The sequence below is a fragment of the Syngnathus scovelli genome, chromosome 17, assembly GCF_024217435.2.
Source record: "Syngnathus scovelli strain Florida chromosome 17, RoL_Ssco_1.2, whole genome shotgun sequence".
Taxonomy (NCBI): Eukaryota; Metazoa; Chordata; class Actinopteri; order Syngnathiformes; family Syngnathidae; genus Syngnathus; species Syngnathus scovelli.
In genome coordinates, this window is record NC_090863.1 from 6,903,332 (window position 1) to 6,920,461 (window position 17,130).

Genomic DNA, 17,130 nt, shown 5'->3' on the forward strand with positions numbered 1-17,130 from the left:
TCAAATAATTGATTGTTTTTTCATAAGAGTCAAAGAAACGTCATCAACAAAAACTGAATTGGCTCAGCACAAACATTTTGCCAACTTTGTCTTTTATTTCTCAACTTCATTTTCAGGCGATGTTGATGACGGATCGAAACAGGGTGAGGACAGAGAAGAGGACAACAACGAAGTCTCTAGTGGTTGAGCCAGCTGAAGGAGAAAACGTGTTTGTTTGCATCCTCAGCGTCGGGCGTCACCTGCAACGCAACAGGGAAAAGATGATGACCATGGAGACCAATCAGCCGGTCTTAGGGTCACCATGCTGTACCTGCGGGGCGGGCTTTGGTGCAGATGGTGCCGGAGGGGGCACGGCCTGCCTGTCCGGAGGAGGAGCCCCGGTCAAAGGGAGCGGGACCTCCAAGGGTAACTGCAAAACAGGCTGATGATTGCCCGAGGGTGCCAGCGTAGATCCGCCCATTTTGGATGCACTACCCTCAGCCACCTTGTCTTCTTTGATGGCGCCGGCATTGTTGCCATCCACTAGGAGACAATGTGTTTGCACTTTCATTGACACTTAGCCAAGAAAAGCGAACGAATAATGACATGCTAACTAACGATGACGTGCTAACTAACGATGACATGGTAACCAACGATGACAAGCTGAGGCATTCATTAGTCATCGAACCAGAATCTGGCCTATTTAAGATCTCGCTAGTAAGTGGCCACATGATTTTCCTGGCGCCATCTTGTAATGCTTCTGTTGTTGCACAAGCTAGCAAGCGTTGACATGCTAACACGGACACCAGCAGCAGCAGTAGCGATTGTTACATTTGACAAAGTTGACAGCCATCAGCGCCCTCTTCTGGCGCTTAATGTTAGCGCGAAAGTGCTCCATCTTCTCATATCCCGACTGGACTTTTTCCAGCTTTGACGTGTCGCTTCCCGCCGCCATCCTGCACACACGCCCGGCCTTAGGCTTAGCGTCGCGTTGCCGGAAAATGAGCGCCTTGATCGGGACTCACTTTTGCAGTAGCGGCTTGCTGTCCTAAGAGAAAAACAACAATGGCTTTGCTTCAAATTGGCCATGCTGTTCTTAATTTGCTATGAAGCGGCAGAACCGGCGCAACCCGAGCGACTCGGCGGCTTGAGGCTAACCTGCAGAAAGACGGCCATCTCGGCGTGATCCATGATGTTGATGGCATTCTCCAGGAGCTTGGCGGCGTTCTCCTGTTGTTGGCTGTACTTCCTCCGCAGCCCCGCAATGTAGTCCAATTTTTCCTGTAGCTCGGCGCCGATGCGGGCGTTTAGCTGGCCTTTTCGTTCCTCCAGAATAGCGAAGAGGTGGTCAAAGGACTCGCACACCTTAGACTTTTGGTGGCGACCGTTATCCTGGAAACACAGTCCGCCCAGAGTTGTGCTTTATGGTAACGCTGACCAAGACGGCGGCGAGACCTACTGACATCCACTGCACGGCATGTGTCGTCCAGCTGCCCCATGACGGCCCGGATCCTCTCGCTGGCGGCCACCAGTAGCGAGATGCACTCGCTCAGCTCGGCCTGGGTGCACAAACGCCCGCCGGGATGTTTTGTTCATCACTTTCCTGAGGATGCGTTCCGATTCCATTGCTTACCTTCTGTTTGGCGAAGACGACGTCGAGTTGTGCCACCTGGCAGTCTTTGTGTGCTCCGAAGACTTTGCAGAGAGAACAAGTGGGGATGCTGCAGCTCAGGCAGTAGATGTTGATCTTCTCTTTCTCGTGATGTTCGCACACGGGATGTTGCACCTCCTCCACAGGAATTGTCGCCTTGCTGACATATGTGACCGTGTGAATTACTACAGATCTTCTCAAACTTATGGAACGTCATTGTATTCGAAAAAGCGAGCTTTGCTACAGGGTTGACTTTTTACATGCACTGTGTGTGCACTTGTGTGTTAGTACCAGCTACTCCCTTGTTTGCACATGTCAATGATGTTCTCCACCAGTAAGTTCCTTTGCAGTCCATAGACGCCGTGGCGATCCAGAAGAACCTCGTGGCGGCATGACGGGCAACGGAAGCGACCGCCAGAGGACATTGTGGAACTACCTCTGGAGGTCAGGTAAGGGTTGGCTGCCTGTGCGTTGCAGAGAAGGTTTGGAGATTTCCAGAATGAGCACCATCATCATCATCCCTTCTTATGAATCATCACTTTGGCCTTTCCGTTGTCTTGGTGGTGCTTGCTAGCTGTTGTTCGGATACCTGTGACTCTTACCTGGAAGATGTCGTTGGCACACTTGCGACACAGATTGTGTTGACACGGAAGGATGACCACAGGCTTGGAGAACATCTCCAAGCAGATGGGACAGATCAGCTGCTTCTCCAGGCTCTCCATGGCACTCACCTTGGCAGTATCTTGCTAAGACAGACACTTTAGAGATCAGCTAGCTCCTTGCCAAGAACGGGACGCCGTAGGGATCACGACCCCGCCGAGATTGTCCCCTTACAAAGATCACGACGCCGCTGAGACCGGGACACCCCCCCCACACCGCCCCCGGGGTAAGATCACGACACCATTGAGACCCGGACGTTGTGGAACGGGTGATCCGGAGGACAAACAATGAAGGAGTCAAGCAAGAAGAGCGCGTCACCTCTGAGTCTGTTTTTAGACACGGGTATGCGCACATGCGAGCTTGTCAGCTGTTGCCATGCCGACATGCCCATACATGTCCAAAGCCATGGGAGGCATGTCGCAGCGCATGTGAGTGAGTGAGAGGGGGAGGCGCTAAAGTCAAGCTGTCATTGGAGCTCAGCGCACTACTGTGTCATTGCTTGAGTCCACGTCACATGGTTTATGGACGCCATGTTGTTAGCCAGAGTCTGCCAACCCGTCCGGCCTCTACTTTGGGTCTTTTCAAGTTCAAATGGTCGTAGGCTGTTGCACTCGTGCCGGTCCAGGCGAATAGATGCCCCCTCTTGTTTACTCACACAGTCTGCATAGTTTCTTTCTTCAACTTTTATTGATAACATTGAAATGTAGTCTCAGGAGCACGCGACAAAGAAGATCAAGGCTGCATTGGGAATCGTTTGGTGTAACCCAGGTACAAATCGGGTTTACGAAATAGCGTCCGTCGGAGTCGAATAAAGTATTCGCCCTTTCAATGAAAACGATTAACCAAGGCCAGAAAAGATGGGATTCACGACCTAGAAAAAAAAGCTGAGAGGCAGATGGACGTCGCTGACAGCATCATGTGTAGGTGTCTCCATATTTGCGCCGCCCGTCCGAGATGAGTTGCGTTTTCTCGCTGGCGATGTTTGGCTGCTGGACGATTGCCGCCTTCACGTCTGCGCACACAAACGCGTCTAGGTGGGAAAGCCATTTCTGGTTTCACTTGAAATGCACCCAAAGACTGCTCACCTTTGGGTGGGTGTAGCTCCATCTCCTCCCGGTCCTCCTCCTCCTGGTCTTCGTCATCCTGCTGCTGCACGTCGCCGTAGGGTTCCGCCGTTTCCTGGTCGTTGGGGGGCGCGGTGGCTTTGAGGCGCCCGCAGCAGCAGTCGCAGCAGCAGCACAAGCAGCAGCAGCAGTAGAAGCCCGTTAGCAGCCCGCACAGCGCAAACAAGGCCTGCGTAAAGAACACATGCCGTCACCTCCCGGAGAGCCCGACTGCGGGTTTCCGCGGTGCCGCTGCCCACCTTGGCCCACCAGGTGGTGAGCGTGAAGTAGGCCTTGACGTTGTCTTCCCCAAACTGCTGAGCCACGTAGAGCCCCAGGGAACCGTAAGCGTCGTAGATGTTCCTTTTGCCGGGGTCGGACAGGACGGCGTGGGCCGCGTTCAACTCCTTGAACTTCTCCGCTGCATCGGGGTCGTCCGGGTTCTTGTCCGGATGGTAACGCAGCGCCAGCTTCCTGTGGACGCATGCAGCAAGTGACAAAGTCAGGTGCAAAGCCCCCTGGCACTGGGTCTCACCTGTAGGACTTCCTGATGTCATCGTGGCTGCATCCCGTGTCCACGCCCAGGAGTGCGTACAGAGACTCGCCCGACGCCGACATGGCTCGCTGCCTGCTGTCCGACATCCTGACACCATCACCTGACCGCAAAACACAAGAAGGGAAATGAGAAGATCGCAGGAAGGGACAGAAATAGAAAAGGGAAGAGAGGCACAAGGAAGATGTAAAGAAATGGGAGGAGAGCAGACGACAAGATGCGAGAGTAGAACAGAGGAGGGTGAGGAAGTGGTGGCCTCGCTGCATGGCTGCAAGTGTCACGGTCCACAAGAGAAGACAAAAAAGCGACGAGGAGAAGGGAAGGAGAGACAGAGAAATAGCAAGAGTAGAGAAGTGAACGCAACACAAAGGCAAATGAGAATATAAAGTAAGCCATCCCAAGAGAAGAGCACTCGCTCGCTACCTGTGTGCCTGTCCGCTTCAGGTTCTTGTGGCTTCTCCTGCTCCTGCTCGCGTGTGAGTCCATGAAACATTCAGCTGCTGGACTCAGGTGTCCAGCAGCGCTATCCTGTTTCTTGTCGCTATGGAGACCAAGTGAAGAGGAGGAGGAGGAGGGAAAGGGAGAGATCGAGCAGGTGAAGTCTTGAGGAGGCTCCGGTGACATCTGCCGCACCTCCACAACACTAGGAGCAGAAAAGTGGGAAACGGTTAGAACAAAGGCAAGAAAGGAGAATGAACACATCGATTAGTCTTTCCATCTCCAACCCGGCCTTGACCTCCACAAAAAGAGCCTTGGTGTGATCCTTGCGGTTCCGTCGGTGCAGCACTTGATCTGGCCCAGTGGTTAATTCTCTATATCAAAACGTCGCTGGTGGCCAAGTCTGTAAAAACACTCGAGGAATGATGCAAAGAGTTGCCAGATGTTTATTTTCAACCAATTTCAGTCAAACGTTCATGTGCAATACATTTTCATTGAATTATTCTCTACGGACTTATTCGACAGTCGAGCTCAGTTACGTTTGATTGTCAGTAGGGGCCAGCAATGCACTTAAGGCGCGCGTGAACTCAAAACAAAGCCGAAGAAGACGAGGGCATTCTGTCGGGACGACGTACTGATATTCACGGACCCGTTATTTGAACGCCACTCGCAGGAGCAACACCAAACGTGAGCAAAAAAGGCTTTGACAAAGAGATAAAGCTCGCCCTTGTCGGTTAATGTTGGCAAGCTGACGCGAAATACAGCAAATAAGAGTAGCGCGGGCAAAGCCTAAGCTGTTTTGTTTTAGCTCATTCAGCGAAACCGTGGTAAAGCGGCTCATTTTTTGTTCAATTCAATTTGTTGCTAATGCTAAGGAATCGCATGTAAAATGTCCGCAATGTGCGATAACGTGAAATATTTGGACGTCTTAAGGTCCAAGCTTGAAATGACAGCAAAGGAAGTTAAGATGCTAGCTTGCCGTAGCCACAATTAGCACCAACGACAAGGTTCATTTCATTCAAGTGTGACACGGGCATCATTTTCTTATAAATCAAGAAAAACTCTGAAAATGGAGCAATTGGTGGTGACTTTGTTCGGGACCCCAAATGTTTTATTTGACCGTTTTGTTGAATCCGAATTTAAAGCTCCCAAAACCTTAATTTTTAAACTTTTCCAAATGTAGTTAGTGTTGGTAAGCTACACTGATACATGGAAACGTATGATAAATTAAGTTCTTTCAATTCACACCCATAAAGAGAAAATAAAAATGAAGAGACCGTCAGAGGTCACGGTGGAATGGATCTGGCATCGCTTAGAGACATTTGTAGTTGACAAAATTGCTGCAATTCACATAGCAAACGAGAGGAAAAAGAACTGAGCCATCGTGGCACGGCACCTCTGATAGCAAGCAACAGCTCAGCGACCGTTCCCAAAAATGCACGCTTATTCACCAATGTAAGCCACAAAATTATGCAATGAAGATTGTTTTGTGCTTGCGCAGTGTCGGTGCAAGAGGGAAAGACGCTCATCCTGTCTTTGCCATGGCTGACATCAAGAACTTCCTGTACGCATGGTGTGGCAAAAAAAAGTTAACCCCCAACTACGACATCCGCGCCGCAGGCACCAAAAACCGATTCATGTGTGAGGTGTGTTCATCATTTCATTTCGAGTGCATTTGCACAATTGTGAGGACCGACGAACATGCGACTGTCCTCGTCCTTCGCCTCCAAGATGTTCTCCTGGTCTGTGCCGCAGGTACGCGTGGATGGCTTCAACTACACCGGCATGGGCAACTCCACCAACAAGAAAGACGCCCAGTCCAACGCCGCTCGGGACTTTGTCAACTTTCTGGTCCGGGTGGGAGAAATGAGCGCCGCTGAGGTTCCGGCCCTTGGCGTGAGTCTCGCTGTGCGCCGCGCAACCTATGAGAAGGTTGTCACCCACCTTTCGCGCTAACAAGTATTTTGTGCCAGCAGGCGGGTGTGGCCCAGCACGCAGGCGTGCCGGGCACCCATCAGCCTGACGGAGAAGCCAAGGTGCCCTTTGGGAGTCTGCCGTCCAGCGGGCCGCTGCCGCCTCATCTGGTGGTTAAGGCGGAACAAGGTGACGCGTGTATTTTTTATGCAAAGGTCTGCTTTGTTGTAGCTGTCACAAAACGCCAACGACAAAACCGTTTTGAGCGGAAAGCCGGTCTGCCACGGAAAGTGGTCACCCTCTTTTGTGTTTTGCCTGCGCCTTGCAGAGGAGATGAGGGCTGTTCCAGTTCCGGGGGTAACTGGACTGGGGTACTCTGGCGGCGGTGGGGGAGCTGACTGGGAGCGTGGCGCCAACCTGAAGGACTACTACGCCAGGCGGGATGAACAGGAAGCTCAGGCGGTAGGACGACGCTCACTTGCCACGCATTGACGGCAACCAGAAAGGCTAAGCCATTTGCCGCCGGACTTTGTGTCCTGCAGACTCTGGAGTCGGAGGAGGTTGACCTGAACGCCAGTCTTCATGGCAACTGGACTCTGGAGAACGCCAAAGCCCGTCTCAACCAGTACTTCCAGAAGGAGAAGACCAGCGCTGAGTATAAATACAGCCAAGTGGGGCCCGACCACAACAGGTCTGCGGCGGAACCTTCCGGCAAAAAGTCCAGACGGACGAGCAGCATCCGCACTCTGAAAACATCTTTGGGCCTCGCGTGGCTCTTTGGACTCTCACTTGAATTCTTTAAGAGCCACGGTGGACTGGCCCCGGTTCTGACCCTCTGTTCTGGCGATGCTGCTCGCCCGCTGCTGGTGACCTTTGCCTTCTTTAGTTAGCGTGTGCTTTTCTGCTGGACGACTGCAAGGTCACGGTCGGCCGCGGCCCGGCGTCATCAGAACCCAGAGGGAAGACACCAGAATGGCTTTACAAGCGCTAAAGGCTTCTGGTGGTGTTTTGAGATCTGTTCTGATGACGCCGTCTCCGCGGGCCGCGCCCCCCAGGCGGCCAGGTCCCGCCCCTTGAAGCTCAAGTCCGGCAGAAAAACGCACAAAAGTCAGTGGGGTCAGGTGAGTTGACTAGTGTCTTGTCTGAGCGGTGGTGCTCAACTTAATGGAATGTGTGTACGCAGGAGCTTCATCGCCGAGATGCAGCTGCATGTCCGACAACTTGGCCGCCGTAAGACCTCTCGCTCTCCCGTGGGCTGTGTTGGGAATGCTGAGCAGAAAAAAGTTTTGACTGACGTCATCCGTGTCGCCTACACATAACGCAGCACCTCGTCGTCGGCTTGCCTCCTTTCCGTAATATCCACCCAATTTTGTAATTGTGGCGTGTGTAATAATCAAATAATAATAATAATCAAACGACTTGCTCAGCCTCCTTTTCGGAATGGGCCCCAATTTGACTTGTCCCCCATGCACTGGAAACTCCGTTTCTACTGATAGAGGGAGGTGTTCCCAACAGAGCCGTGACGGATTCTTGAGTTGCAGAGAAAAGCTGTGTGGTGAACTGTTCGTATGTGCCCCCCCCGCAGGTGTGACCGCACGCGAGCATGGCTCCAACAAGAAGCTGGCGGCGCAGTCGTGCGCCCTGTCTCTGGTGCGCCAGCTGTACCACTTGGGCATCATCGAGGCCTACTCGGGCGTCACCAAGAAGAAGGAGGGAGAACGCGTAAGCGCTCGCCGCCGGTTCACTTCTTGCCCTTGCCTTTGAAATGTTTCACTTCCAGATGAGGAAGAAGACTAAAATTTAAAATAAATTTTGAGTCTGACCGTGTGCGTCGTTTACGTCTGCAGCTGGAAGTGTTTGATGTGCCGGTGTCTCCGGAGCTCCAGCAGCAGCTCAGCGTTGTCGTTGAGGAGCTCGGGGTGCGGATCCCTCCGCCCGTGAGTCATCACGCCTCACACAGACACACGCACACAGCAACCTCCTCTGAGGCCGTCTTCTACTTCCTGTTCAGCCTGCAAACCCCGGCGAGACAGTATCGTTGCTTCCCGCCAAGGTGGCGGCGTTCGAGCCATCTCAGCGGCAGAGTGGGGCAGGCGTGGTGCCATGGTCCCCGCCGCAGGTCAATTGGAACCCCTGGACCAGCAGCAACATCGACGAGGGCCCGCTGGCCTTTGTGAGTGAGCCGTCGTGTCCCGCGTGGTTGTCAGGCAATTTGCTACACTTATTTGACGTTCAATTGGTGGAAACAGCGTTCAGGCAAACTTTGCAACTTGTATTTCATCTGCAACAATAAGGAGCTAATCCATCTTCGATAAAAAAATTATTTCGATGCAGTCAGATCTTGTCCGCCCAATTGAGCTTGTTGTCACCGAGGCGCTCCATAACGTCGCTTCCGCTTTGTCGCAGTGCACGCCGGAGCAAATCAGTACTGACCTTCAGCATGAGATGACAGAGCGGCTGGAGCACGACGAGCACCTTCACAAGGTACCTGAGCCGAACCGACGGTTTATTGAGACGAGGCAAGTTTTTAACTCGAGCGCAGATCATCATGGATGTCATGGAACTTGCCTCTGCGCAGATGCTGAGCGAGCGCGAGCAGCTGCCTGTCAAGCAATTTGAGGAGGACATTATGTCCGCAGTGAACAGCAACTCAGTGGTGATCATCAGAGGGGCCACCGGCTGCGGCAAAACCACTCAGGTCCCACAGTACATCTTGGACCGCTTCATCAAGGCGGGCCAAGCCGCCCACTGCAACATCGTGGTCACGCAGGTGCGCAGTTGCGGGCCGGGCCGCAAGTCAACTGGGAACTTGTCAGGGATCTCTTGCTCTCTGGAGTGGTGTAAATAATCTTTTCTCGAGCTCCGTTTGCGGTTTTCATCTTGAAATCTGTTCTGCTTCGGTTGCCGTGTTCAGCCCAGACGTATCAGCGCTGTGTCGGTGGCGGAGCGAGTGGCCACGGAGAGAGCGGAGGATCTGGGTCGGAGCTGTGGCTACAGCGTCCGCTTTGAGTCCATCCTGCCCCGCCCTCACGGCAGCATCCTTTTCTGTACCATCGGTATGTAGGCCGATTTCTTCTTGTGCTCGGGCTGCCTGCCCTGACGCATACTCTCTCTTTCAGGCGTGCTCCTGAGAAAACTGGAGGCGGGGATTCGAGGAATCAGCCACGTCATCGTGGATGAGATCCACGAGAGAGACATCAATGTGAGCCGTTTGCGAGCGAGCGCCCCCGGCTTCGCCCACCTCAACTTTTTGTCCCCGTGCGTATCCACAGACGGACTTCCTGATGGTCGTCCTCAGGGACGTGGTCTTGGCATTCCCGGAGATCCGCATCATCCTCATGTCGGCCACCATCGACACCAGCATGTTCCGGGAGTACTTCTTCGACTGCCCGGTCATCGAAGTGTTCGGACGCACCTTCTCCGTGCAAGGTAGGGACGATGGCGACACCAGAAAAAAAGATCCATTCATTTGAGCGGCTCCAAGCGTGTCCTTGTTGAGGTGAAGACAGAACCAAAAGTTGTGTTTGTGTGTGCGCATTGCCGTTGTGCTTTACTAGAGAGCACCGTGAAAGTGCTTTGACATTGCGTTTGTGTGATGTACGGGCACAGAGTACTTCCTGGAAGACTGCATCCAGATGACCAACTTTGTGCCGCCCCCGCTTGAGCGCAAGAAGAGAGACAAAGATGAGGAAGGCGGCGCAGACGAAGACGTAAGTTACGCCGACGCTGGCTGGCCGGTGGCAGCTCGCCTCACCGCCTGAGCGTTGCCGCGCCCTTGCAGGTCAACTGCAACGTGCTATGCGGGGACGAGTACTCGGCGGAAACCAAGCGCTCCATGGCACAGTTGAACGAGAAGGAGCTGTCTTTCGAGCTGGTGGAGGCTCTGCTCAAGTACATCGAGACGCTGCACGTGTTGGGTGCCGTCCTGGTCTTCCTACCAGGCTGGAACCTCATTTACGCCATGCAGCGCCACCTGGAGTGCAATCCCCACTTTGGTACGTCCACATTCCGTGGCGGCCGGCCACCCATGCTTTGCTGGTGTGTCATGTCACTCTGTGCTGTACTTCCAGGCCCGAGCCGATACCGCATTCTCCCGCTACACTCTCAGATTCCCAGAGAGGAGCAAAGGCAAGTCTTTGATCCTGTGCCGGATGACGTCAGGAAGGTTGGTTACGTCTCTCTGCCATCTTGCGTCTTTGTGCCAACTCAAAAAGCCTCGCTACTCTCAACGCGTGTCGTCTCATTTCATGTCATGCTTGTCTTGCAGGTGATTTTGTCCACCAACATTGCTGAGACCAGCATCACCATCAACGACGTGGTCTACGTCATCGACTCCTGCAAGTAGGTTTCGTCGCGGCCGCCTCCCTGCCCGACATCTTGAAAATGAAAGGAAATGAAATGTGTTGAGTGACTCGCCTGTCCTTATCACGATGCCCTGCGTGCAGGCAGAAGGTGAAGCTGTTCACATCTCACAACAATATGACCAACTACGCCACCGTGTGGGCCTCCAAAACCAACCTGGAGCAGAGGAAAGGGCGGGCCGGCCGAGTTCGAGCCGGATTCTGTTTCCACCTCTGCAGCCGCGCGCGATTTGACAAGTATGACCGCAGCCACAGCGACCACGACCCCGCCCCCGTAAATTGACTCTGTGCGTGCACGTGCGCTTGTAGGCTGGAGACCCACATGACTCCCGAGATCTTTAGAACTCCGCTGCATGAAGTTGCCCTGAGCATCAAGCTGCTGAGGCTTGGCGCCATCGGTCACTTCCTGTCTAAAGCTATCGAGCCGCCGCCGCTGGATGCCGTCATAGAGGCGGAACACACGCTCAGAGGTGAGTGCCCACGCACACACGCACGCAGCGGCCACGCAACAACCTCGGCTTTATGCGCAGAACTGGACGCGCTGGATTCGAACGATGAGCTGACTCCGCTAGGGCGCATCTTGGCCCGCTTGCCCATTGAGCCTCGGCTGGGAAAGATGATGATCATGGGCTGCATTTTCCAGTCAGTTTCCTCCACTTGCTGCTACTTTGCTTGCTGCCTGTCTTGATGCGTGTGCGTGTGTGTCTAGCGTGGGAGACGCCATGTGCACCATCTCGGCGGCGACCTGCTTCCAAGAACCCTTCATTAGCGAGGGCAAGCGTCTGGGCTTCGTCCACAGGAACTTTGCCGGCACCCGCTTCTCAGACCACGTCGCACTCTTGTGCGTCTTCCAGGCCTGGGATGAAGTCAGGTGGGTACGACGTCACCACCGGCCGCCCTCCGCCGCTCATGGCCTCAAACTCCCTCTCAGGATCAACGGCGAGGAGGCAGAAAGTCGCTTCTGCGAACACAAACGTCTCAATATGGCAACCCTACGGATGACCTGGGAGGCCAAAGTCCAGCTCAAGGAGATCCTGGCCAATGCTGGATTTCCCGAAGGTACCCGCTCCGTCGCCGTGCTCGCTCGAACGGTGTCAATCTTTTGGAGAGAAGTCTGTCCAAAGATGGTTTGTGTGGGTGTGTCCTAATTTTGCGATGGCGCGCATGCCTTTCAGAGAGTCTCTTGACACAGACGTTCACGGCAGTGGGCCCGGACAACAACTTGGACGTGGTGGTGTCTCTGCTGACGTACGGCGCCTATCCTAACGTTTGCTTTCACAAGGAGAAGAGGAAGATCCTCACCACGGAGGGACGCAACGCCCTTATCCACAAAACGTCCGTCAACTGCCCTTTCACCAACCACGACCTCGCCTACCCGTCGCCCTTCTTCGTTTTCAGCGAGAAGGTGACGTGAGCGCTCAGAGCGGCTGTTGTCAACTAGCGCAAGCACATCGCAGGCCGCTCCCGAATTACGCCTTATCGTTTTTGTGCGGCAGATTCGCACACGAGCCATTTCCGCCAAAGGGATGACCTTGGTTAGTGCCCTGCAGCTTCTGCTCTTCGCTTGCAAGAAGATCTCCTCCGACGGAGACGTTGTGGAGCTGGACGACTGGTGAGAGATTAATCCACTCCATGTAGCAAGGTGGCCCTTGGCTTGGCGCTGTTGGAAGGTGTAGGTAGCGGCATTCATATTTCACTTTGACAAAGCACATGGTAGCAGCCACTAGCCTTTTCCAAAGTTTTGGAGTTACTCTCGGTCATCCAGTAGGATCAAAACGTTCTGTGCCAAGCAAGATAGGGTGATGCCCCCCCCCCCCCCCCCCCCCCCCCCCCTTTTAATCACAAGCACTTCAACCGCCAGATGGTACGCTTGACTTTAGATAAAAAGTCCAGAAAAAGGAGTAAACAGCTCATGTGACGCGCACAGGATCAAGCTGCGGCTCCCTCACGAGACTGCAGGCCACATCCTGGCTCTCCGGGTGGCGCTGGAGGCTGTGGTGGTTGAAGTGAGCAAAGACCCTGAGCACATCTCCCAGTTGGACCAAAGCAACCAGCGGCTGCTTAACCTCATCCGACATGTGTCCAAGCCTTCCGCCGCGGGAATCAACCTGGCTGCCGCTGCCAACCGCAGGTGAGTAAGAAACTGCTTTCTTTGCAGAGTTGGAGTGCTTGACAAGAAAACGTTCAGTTCATCTTGTCGTTTTAAATCTGCCCCAAAATGGGTGGTGGCGATTCACACTCACGGAGTGTAAAGACAAAAGCAAGTCGATGCAATGTTTGCCGACTCTTTGAAAGAATGATACGCTAACGGGCACCTTTGTCTCTCTGCAGGATGGGCGACGGCCCTCGCCCCCCCAAGATGGGACGCTTTGACAGAGGGGGCGGAGAAGGAGGCTACCAGGGGGGAGGTGGGGGATACAGAGGGGGAGGCGGCTATGGCCAAGCAAGAGGGGGCTACCGAGGAGGCTATCGAGGATATCGAGGCGAAAGAGGGCCATATGGCGGAGGAGGGGGCTACCGAGGTAGAGGGTGGGGCGGCCGAGGGGGCCACGGCCGAGGGGGCTATGGCCGAGGCGGCTACGGTGGTTACTGAGAGGAAACTTTGCGCTGGCCTCATTGTCTTCTCGGCTTCAATAAATCACCAAACAGACTTTGTTGATTTCAACCTCCTTTATTTCCGCTCCCCTCCTTTTGACCTATGACCCTCATCTAAGCAGCACGTTGCTCCGCCTCCTCTTGGCTGGGGTCGGTCTTGGTGGCCCGGTCGAGGTCCTGCAAGATGTGCCGGACAGCCTCGCCATCATCCACTTCCCGCGCCAGATCGAGGGCCTCGCGGTAGGTGCGCAGACCGTCGTCTCGGCGACCTGAAGACGTAAACCAAGAAGGACAGGTCGCCGTTATCGGCCCGCCGGGCGACTCGTCGTCCCACCTGCGTGCAGCAGGAGAGCGGCCATGTTGGCCAGGAGGACGTGAAGGTCCTGGTGTCCCGAGACTCGGCCCCCGTCCACTGCCTGACGGATAAGGGCCAGGGCATCGTCGTGGTGACCCTGCATATCCAAAATGGTGGCCAGGTCGCTCATCAGGACCAGCGTCTGCGGGTGAGTATCACATACACGCACACAGTTCTTTCCTCAGACTGAGCACAAGTACTGCAATCTCAGTACTAGTCATCCTTCTCACGCATGAGTATGGACAGGACAGACATCAGCAGACTTAAGTCTGACGAGCATGTGCCGTCTCCCACCTGGTGGTGATGCGGACCCTGCTCCTGCCGGCAGATGTCCAAAGCTCTGCGGTAGTGGGCGGCGGCCTGGGTCAGTCGCTTTGTGGCCGCCAGGTAGCGAGCGTGAGAGTCCAAACACAAACCCAGAAGCAGATGGGTGTCCTTCCTCAGAACCTCATCGGCCTCTGCCAGGAGCGAGAGAAACGTGGCGCGTGAAGAACAAGGAGGGCAAGATGAAAAACATGTCTCCTTCAAACCTGCGCTCACCTGTTCGCTCATCCGCTGGCGTCGTCTCCAGCTTTTGCACTTTGCTTTCCAAAGTCTCTAAGCAGAACCTGAAACCGTGCTCGGCGAGCTCCGTCCTCACACACGCACACGCATGGTCAGGACTCACCTGATCTGAACCCGGTGTCCCTTAGCATTTCTTTCTTACTTGTTCTCTTGGGCGTACATGGTGGCCAGCTTGAGGGACATCTCCACAAAGGCGTTGTCGTCCTGCAAATGGGAATTGTTGAGTGGCAAGCTGGTGAGTGGGCCCAAAGGTGGCTCACCTCCGGCGTCCCGTTGGCCAGCATGTGGCTCATGGTCGCCTTGAAGAGCTTCTCAGCCTGCTGGGCCAGAGGCGGGACATCACGCTGCAGGAAGCCATGGGCCGCCAAACAAACTCCTACTCACCTGAGTCATATGACCTTGAACATAGGCCAGGTTGGCCATCTGAGGAGACATTGTCACGTGATAGCCAGAGCGCCTATTTGAGAGGCTGGACTCAGCAACAAGAAAGACTCCACGCTGCCGCCTTTTCCAACCTGGCTGTACGTGTAGATGATGGCCGCTTGGTGGCGTTCCCGTTGTGCAATGGCGACAGCGGCGTGCAGGAAGGATGAAGCCGCCTCCAGCTCGCCCCTTAACATGCTGAGCTGCGGACGAGATCACGTCACAGGGGAAACGACGAGAGGTGAGCTCGTAAATGCATGGGGCGCTTTGCAACCTTGGCCTTCTTCAGAAGCAAAATCAGCTCCTCCTCACTGCTCGGCACCTCTTTGGATGAGCCGAAAAACAAAAAGGCTAAAAGGGCGACAAGGCAGTTGTGGGGAAACCAAACAAAAAGAGAGGAGAACAAGATATATAAAGTTGGCTCAAGGACGACATGGCTTACCTGCTGTTGCCGCCGTCCATACGGTTTCTCCTCTCCTGCGTCGCTGTCCTCTGCTTCCTCCTCTTTGTGGCAAGGCAGCTCCAGTGATCCCCAACACGCCACCATTACTACAAAAGCAACAAACATGATGTCAGAATGGGTGTGAAAAATGTCCTGTTTGATTGGTTGGTCAGAGCCAAATACAAATGCAACAATGATTGTGGACACATGCTTGTAAGCGGAGGCAAGTGCTCCAGATGATGTTCACTTGTATGTGCACTGGTGTTGCTAGGCTAGGTAATCTATTTTGTGGTTGTCAAAGTACTGGGTGAGTGTTGCTCATGCACGCCCCATAACAATGACGTCACTATACTTTGACCAATAACCTTACGTTTGGAGGACAGCGTTGATGACGTTGCTGTAGGCCGAGTGTGAGTACTTGCGCTTGAATAGAGATGGAGTACTTAGTACTTACCTGCTTGGCGGAGCGTTCCGAAAGCAAAGCGACGGCAAAATGGAGCCGCTCGCCCCAAAACCAGGACGTCCAAACATAAACCTGCACGCTCGCCTTAGAGTTTGCGCGCAGGTCGTCGCCATCTTGACTAGTGATTCCTATGCGGAAGTGATGTCATCACTCTGCCCGCCCTAAACCAAGTTGACGCGTCTCGAGCTAGGGTTTATGCTGCATTCTTGGAAGGTCGCGAGTCGGACTTTTAATTCAAAAATCCGACATCCCATCTTTATTTTAAAAGTAATTGGTTAGAGTTAGTCCCAAAAGTAACTGCGTTAGTAACTGAACTAACTGTATGATAAAAGTAACTAGTTACCAGAGAAAGTAACTATTTGCATTACTGTAAAAAAATGTTGCTATGGGCAGTTTTCACAAGTCAGTTGAAATGAAACAAGAAACAGTTCAAACAAGTGTTTTTATTTTGAATGCATTGTTTTATTTTTCAAGTTTTAAGCTCAGCACATTTAAGTTTCAAATTCAAGTTTTATTTTTTCAAGTACAAAAGTTTTGACCCCAATCCACCTCCATACCTAAATGCATGGCACACAGCCTTCTGGACAGGGAGAGGCTGCGCTTTCAATCTCTTCACGTGATGACAGTCCAACCCAAAGTGCTGAAAAACAAAACGAAAGTTGAGATGGCTGCCGTGGTACGTCACATGCCCACGACGACGTTGCAACTAAGTAACGAGGATCAGATAAACGCTTCGGTCGTTTTTTTTTGTCAAAGCTGTTTTTCCCGCCTTGAGAACAAACTGCTGGCGGGCTGTCACAGCTACAATTCGGCCTTTTGTTTGCATCATCTCCGCATGTTGTCACGGACCCGCCCCTTCGTTCGCTCAATCACTCACCACAGTATTAGATTCCACGATGGTGCCTCTTTGCCAGGCTTGTTCTGCAAGCAAGGAGAGCAAAGTTAATGGGAAGCACTGCACAGCATGGGACAAGATGGTGATGTGTGGCGGATCAGAACACGCTTCAGACCGGAGACATCACACTCCCCCTGCCTGTGAACAGACTGCTCGGAGAGGGGCTTCAGACGGCCTTTTAGCTCATCACTTCTGCACACCAACTTCAGGCTGCATTCAAGACAAATTGATTGACTGTTGCCAAGTCCCCAGAAATTGCGACCCATATAATTAGACATTACTAAACCCTAAGTTTGTATAAAAAAAATAATAGGCAGATGTTATGGAACTTTTTTGACATATTACTGAAATTAATCTTTTTTGTAAATGAATGAACATTGAAAAACTAAATTCTACACCATGTCTCTTTTAAAGGAGCGACACAAGTCTAAGCTGCTTACCATGAAACAAGAAAGAAACCAACGCTGGCGGGAATCTTCTCAGCTTTTAAGGTAAGTCGAACTCGACTCCGTCACAGCGTGATTTGAAAGCGTCAATTCAAATCAAGTGTACTTTGCGCCAGTTAGAACGTAAGCTCGGCTAAGTCCGTCAGCTCAAATATCGCGACCAAACGGAAAAGTCACGACGAAATAGCACATGGTTGGTCGAGTGCTAAAACTGAGCTGCAGCTCTACTCGCAAAGAACAAGCACATGGACCGTTCTTACGTCATTGTGAAACTTCTTCTCGTATAAT

The 17,130-nt window shown here is 53.2% G+C and overlaps 4 protein-coding genes and 1 long non-coding RNA gene across 9 annotated transcripts; 1 reads left to right on the forward strand and 4 right to left on the reverse strand.

The window, feature by feature from the left end:
• Window positions 1–54: 54 nt before the first annotated feature.
• On the reverse strand, window positions 55–2,621 carry trim55a (tripartite motif containing 55a). Its single transcript, XM_049748319.2, has 9 exons — window positions 2,233–2,621; window positions 1,922–2,094; window positions 1,613–1,790; window positions 1,443–1,538; window positions 1,138–1,371; window positions 1,005–1,027; window positions 811–935; window positions 311–522; window positions 55–239 (listed from the first exon to the last, which is right to left on the reverse strand). The coding sequence occupies exons 1-9, from the start codon at window positions 2,350–2,352 to the stop codon at window positions 177–179; spliced, it is 1,224 nt and encodes a 407-aa protein (XP_049604276.1). The 5' UTR covers window positions 2,353–2,621; the 3' UTR covers window positions 55–176.
• A 337-nt stretch (window positions 2,622–2,958) lies between these two features.
• Window positions 2,959–4,725, reverse strand: LOC125985457 (dnaJ homolog subfamily C member 5). Its single transcript, XM_049748329.2, has 5 exons — window positions 4,370–4,725; window positions 3,929–4,049; window positions 3,654–3,867; window positions 3,376–3,583; window positions 2,959–3,302 (listed from the first exon to the last, which is right to left on the reverse strand). Exons 1-5 carry the CDS (start codon window positions 4,437–4,439, stop codon window positions 3,205–3,207), a joined length of 711 nt encoding a protein of 236 aa, XP_049604286.1. The 5' UTR covers window positions 4,440–4,725; the 3' UTR covers window positions 2,959–3,204.
• Window positions 4,726–4,925: 200 nt separating this feature from the next.
• On the forward strand, window positions 4,926–13,309 carry dhx9 (DEAH (Asp-Glu-Ala-His) box helicase 9). 3 transcript variants are annotated; one of them, XM_049748306.1, is made up of 28 exons: window positions 4,926–5,071; window positions 5,886–6,030; window positions 6,140–6,280; window positions 6,361–6,487; window positions 6,627–6,760; window positions 6,841–6,989; window positions 7,482–7,528; window positions 7,884–8,020; window positions 8,146–8,235; window positions 8,310–8,471; window positions 8,705–8,782; window positions 8,877–9,068; window positions 9,213–9,354; window positions 9,418–9,500; window positions 9,571–9,727; window positions 9,908–10,008; window positions 10,080–10,293; window positions 10,369–10,463; window positions 10,566–10,639; window positions 10,744–10,896; window positions 10,969–11,129; window positions 11,190–11,301; window positions 11,369–11,530; window positions 11,591–11,718; window positions 11,835–12,064; window positions 12,156–12,271; window positions 12,587–12,790; window positions 12,991–13,309. In XM_049748306.1, exons 2-28 carry the CDS (start codon window positions 5,926–5,928, stop codon window positions 13,250–13,252), a joined length of 3,756 nt encoding a protein of 1,251 aa, XP_049604263.1. In that variant the 5' UTR covers window positions 4,926–5,071; window positions 5,886–5,925; the 3' UTR covers window positions 13,253–13,309. The 3 variants fall into 3 exon arrangements, with proteins under 3 accessions (XP_049604263.1, XP_049604264.1, XP_049604265.1); XM_049748307.2 differs by lacking the exons at window positions 4,926–5,071; window positions 5,886–6,030; window positions 6,140–6,280; ... (1 more) ...; window positions 6,627–6,760; window positions 6,841–6,989 and adding an exon at window positions 7,192–7,419; XM_049748308.2 differs by lacking the exons at window positions 4,926–5,071; window positions 5,886–6,030; window positions 6,140–6,280; ... (1 more) ...; window positions 6,627–6,760; window positions 6,841–6,989 and adding an exon at window positions 7,192–7,405.
• A 1-nt stretch (window position 13,310) lies between these two features.
• Window positions 13,311–15,653, reverse strand: ttc19 (tetratricopeptide repeat domain 19). 2 transcript variants are annotated; one of them, XM_049748320.1, is made up of 11 exons: window positions 15,493–15,653; window positions 15,039–15,145; window positions 14,871–14,947; window positions 14,689–14,799; window positions 14,558–14,596; window positions 14,434–14,490; window positions 14,316–14,377; window positions 14,150–14,244; window positions 13,904–14,067; window positions 13,589–13,751; window positions 13,311–13,523 (listed from the first exon to the last, which is right to left on the reverse strand). In XM_049748320.1, the coding sequence occupies exons 1-11, from the start codon at window positions 15,612–15,614 to the stop codon at window positions 13,369–13,371; spliced, it is 1,152 nt and encodes a 383-aa protein (XP_049604277.1). In that variant the 5' UTR covers window positions 15,615–15,653; the 3' UTR covers window positions 13,311–13,368. The 2 variants fall into 2 exon arrangements, with proteins under 2 accessions (XP_049604277.1, XP_049604278.1); XM_049748321.1 differs by lacking the exon at window positions 14,871–14,947 and having other exon boundaries at window positions 15,493–15,634.
• A 276-nt stretch (window positions 15,654–15,929) lies between these two features.
• Window positions 15,930–17,096, reverse strand: LOC125985369 (uncharacterized). 2 transcript variants are annotated; one of them, XR_007487298.1, is made up of 3 exons: window positions 16,837–17,096; window positions 16,379–16,606; window positions 15,930–16,141 (listed from the first exon to the last, which is right to left on the reverse strand). It is a non-coding gene; the product is annotated as an uncharacterized lncRNA (long non-coding RNA). The 2 variants fall into 2 exon arrangements; XR_007487297.2 differs by having other exon boundaries at window positions 16,379–17,096.
• Between the last annotated feature and the right edge of the window lie 34 nt (window positions 17,097–17,130).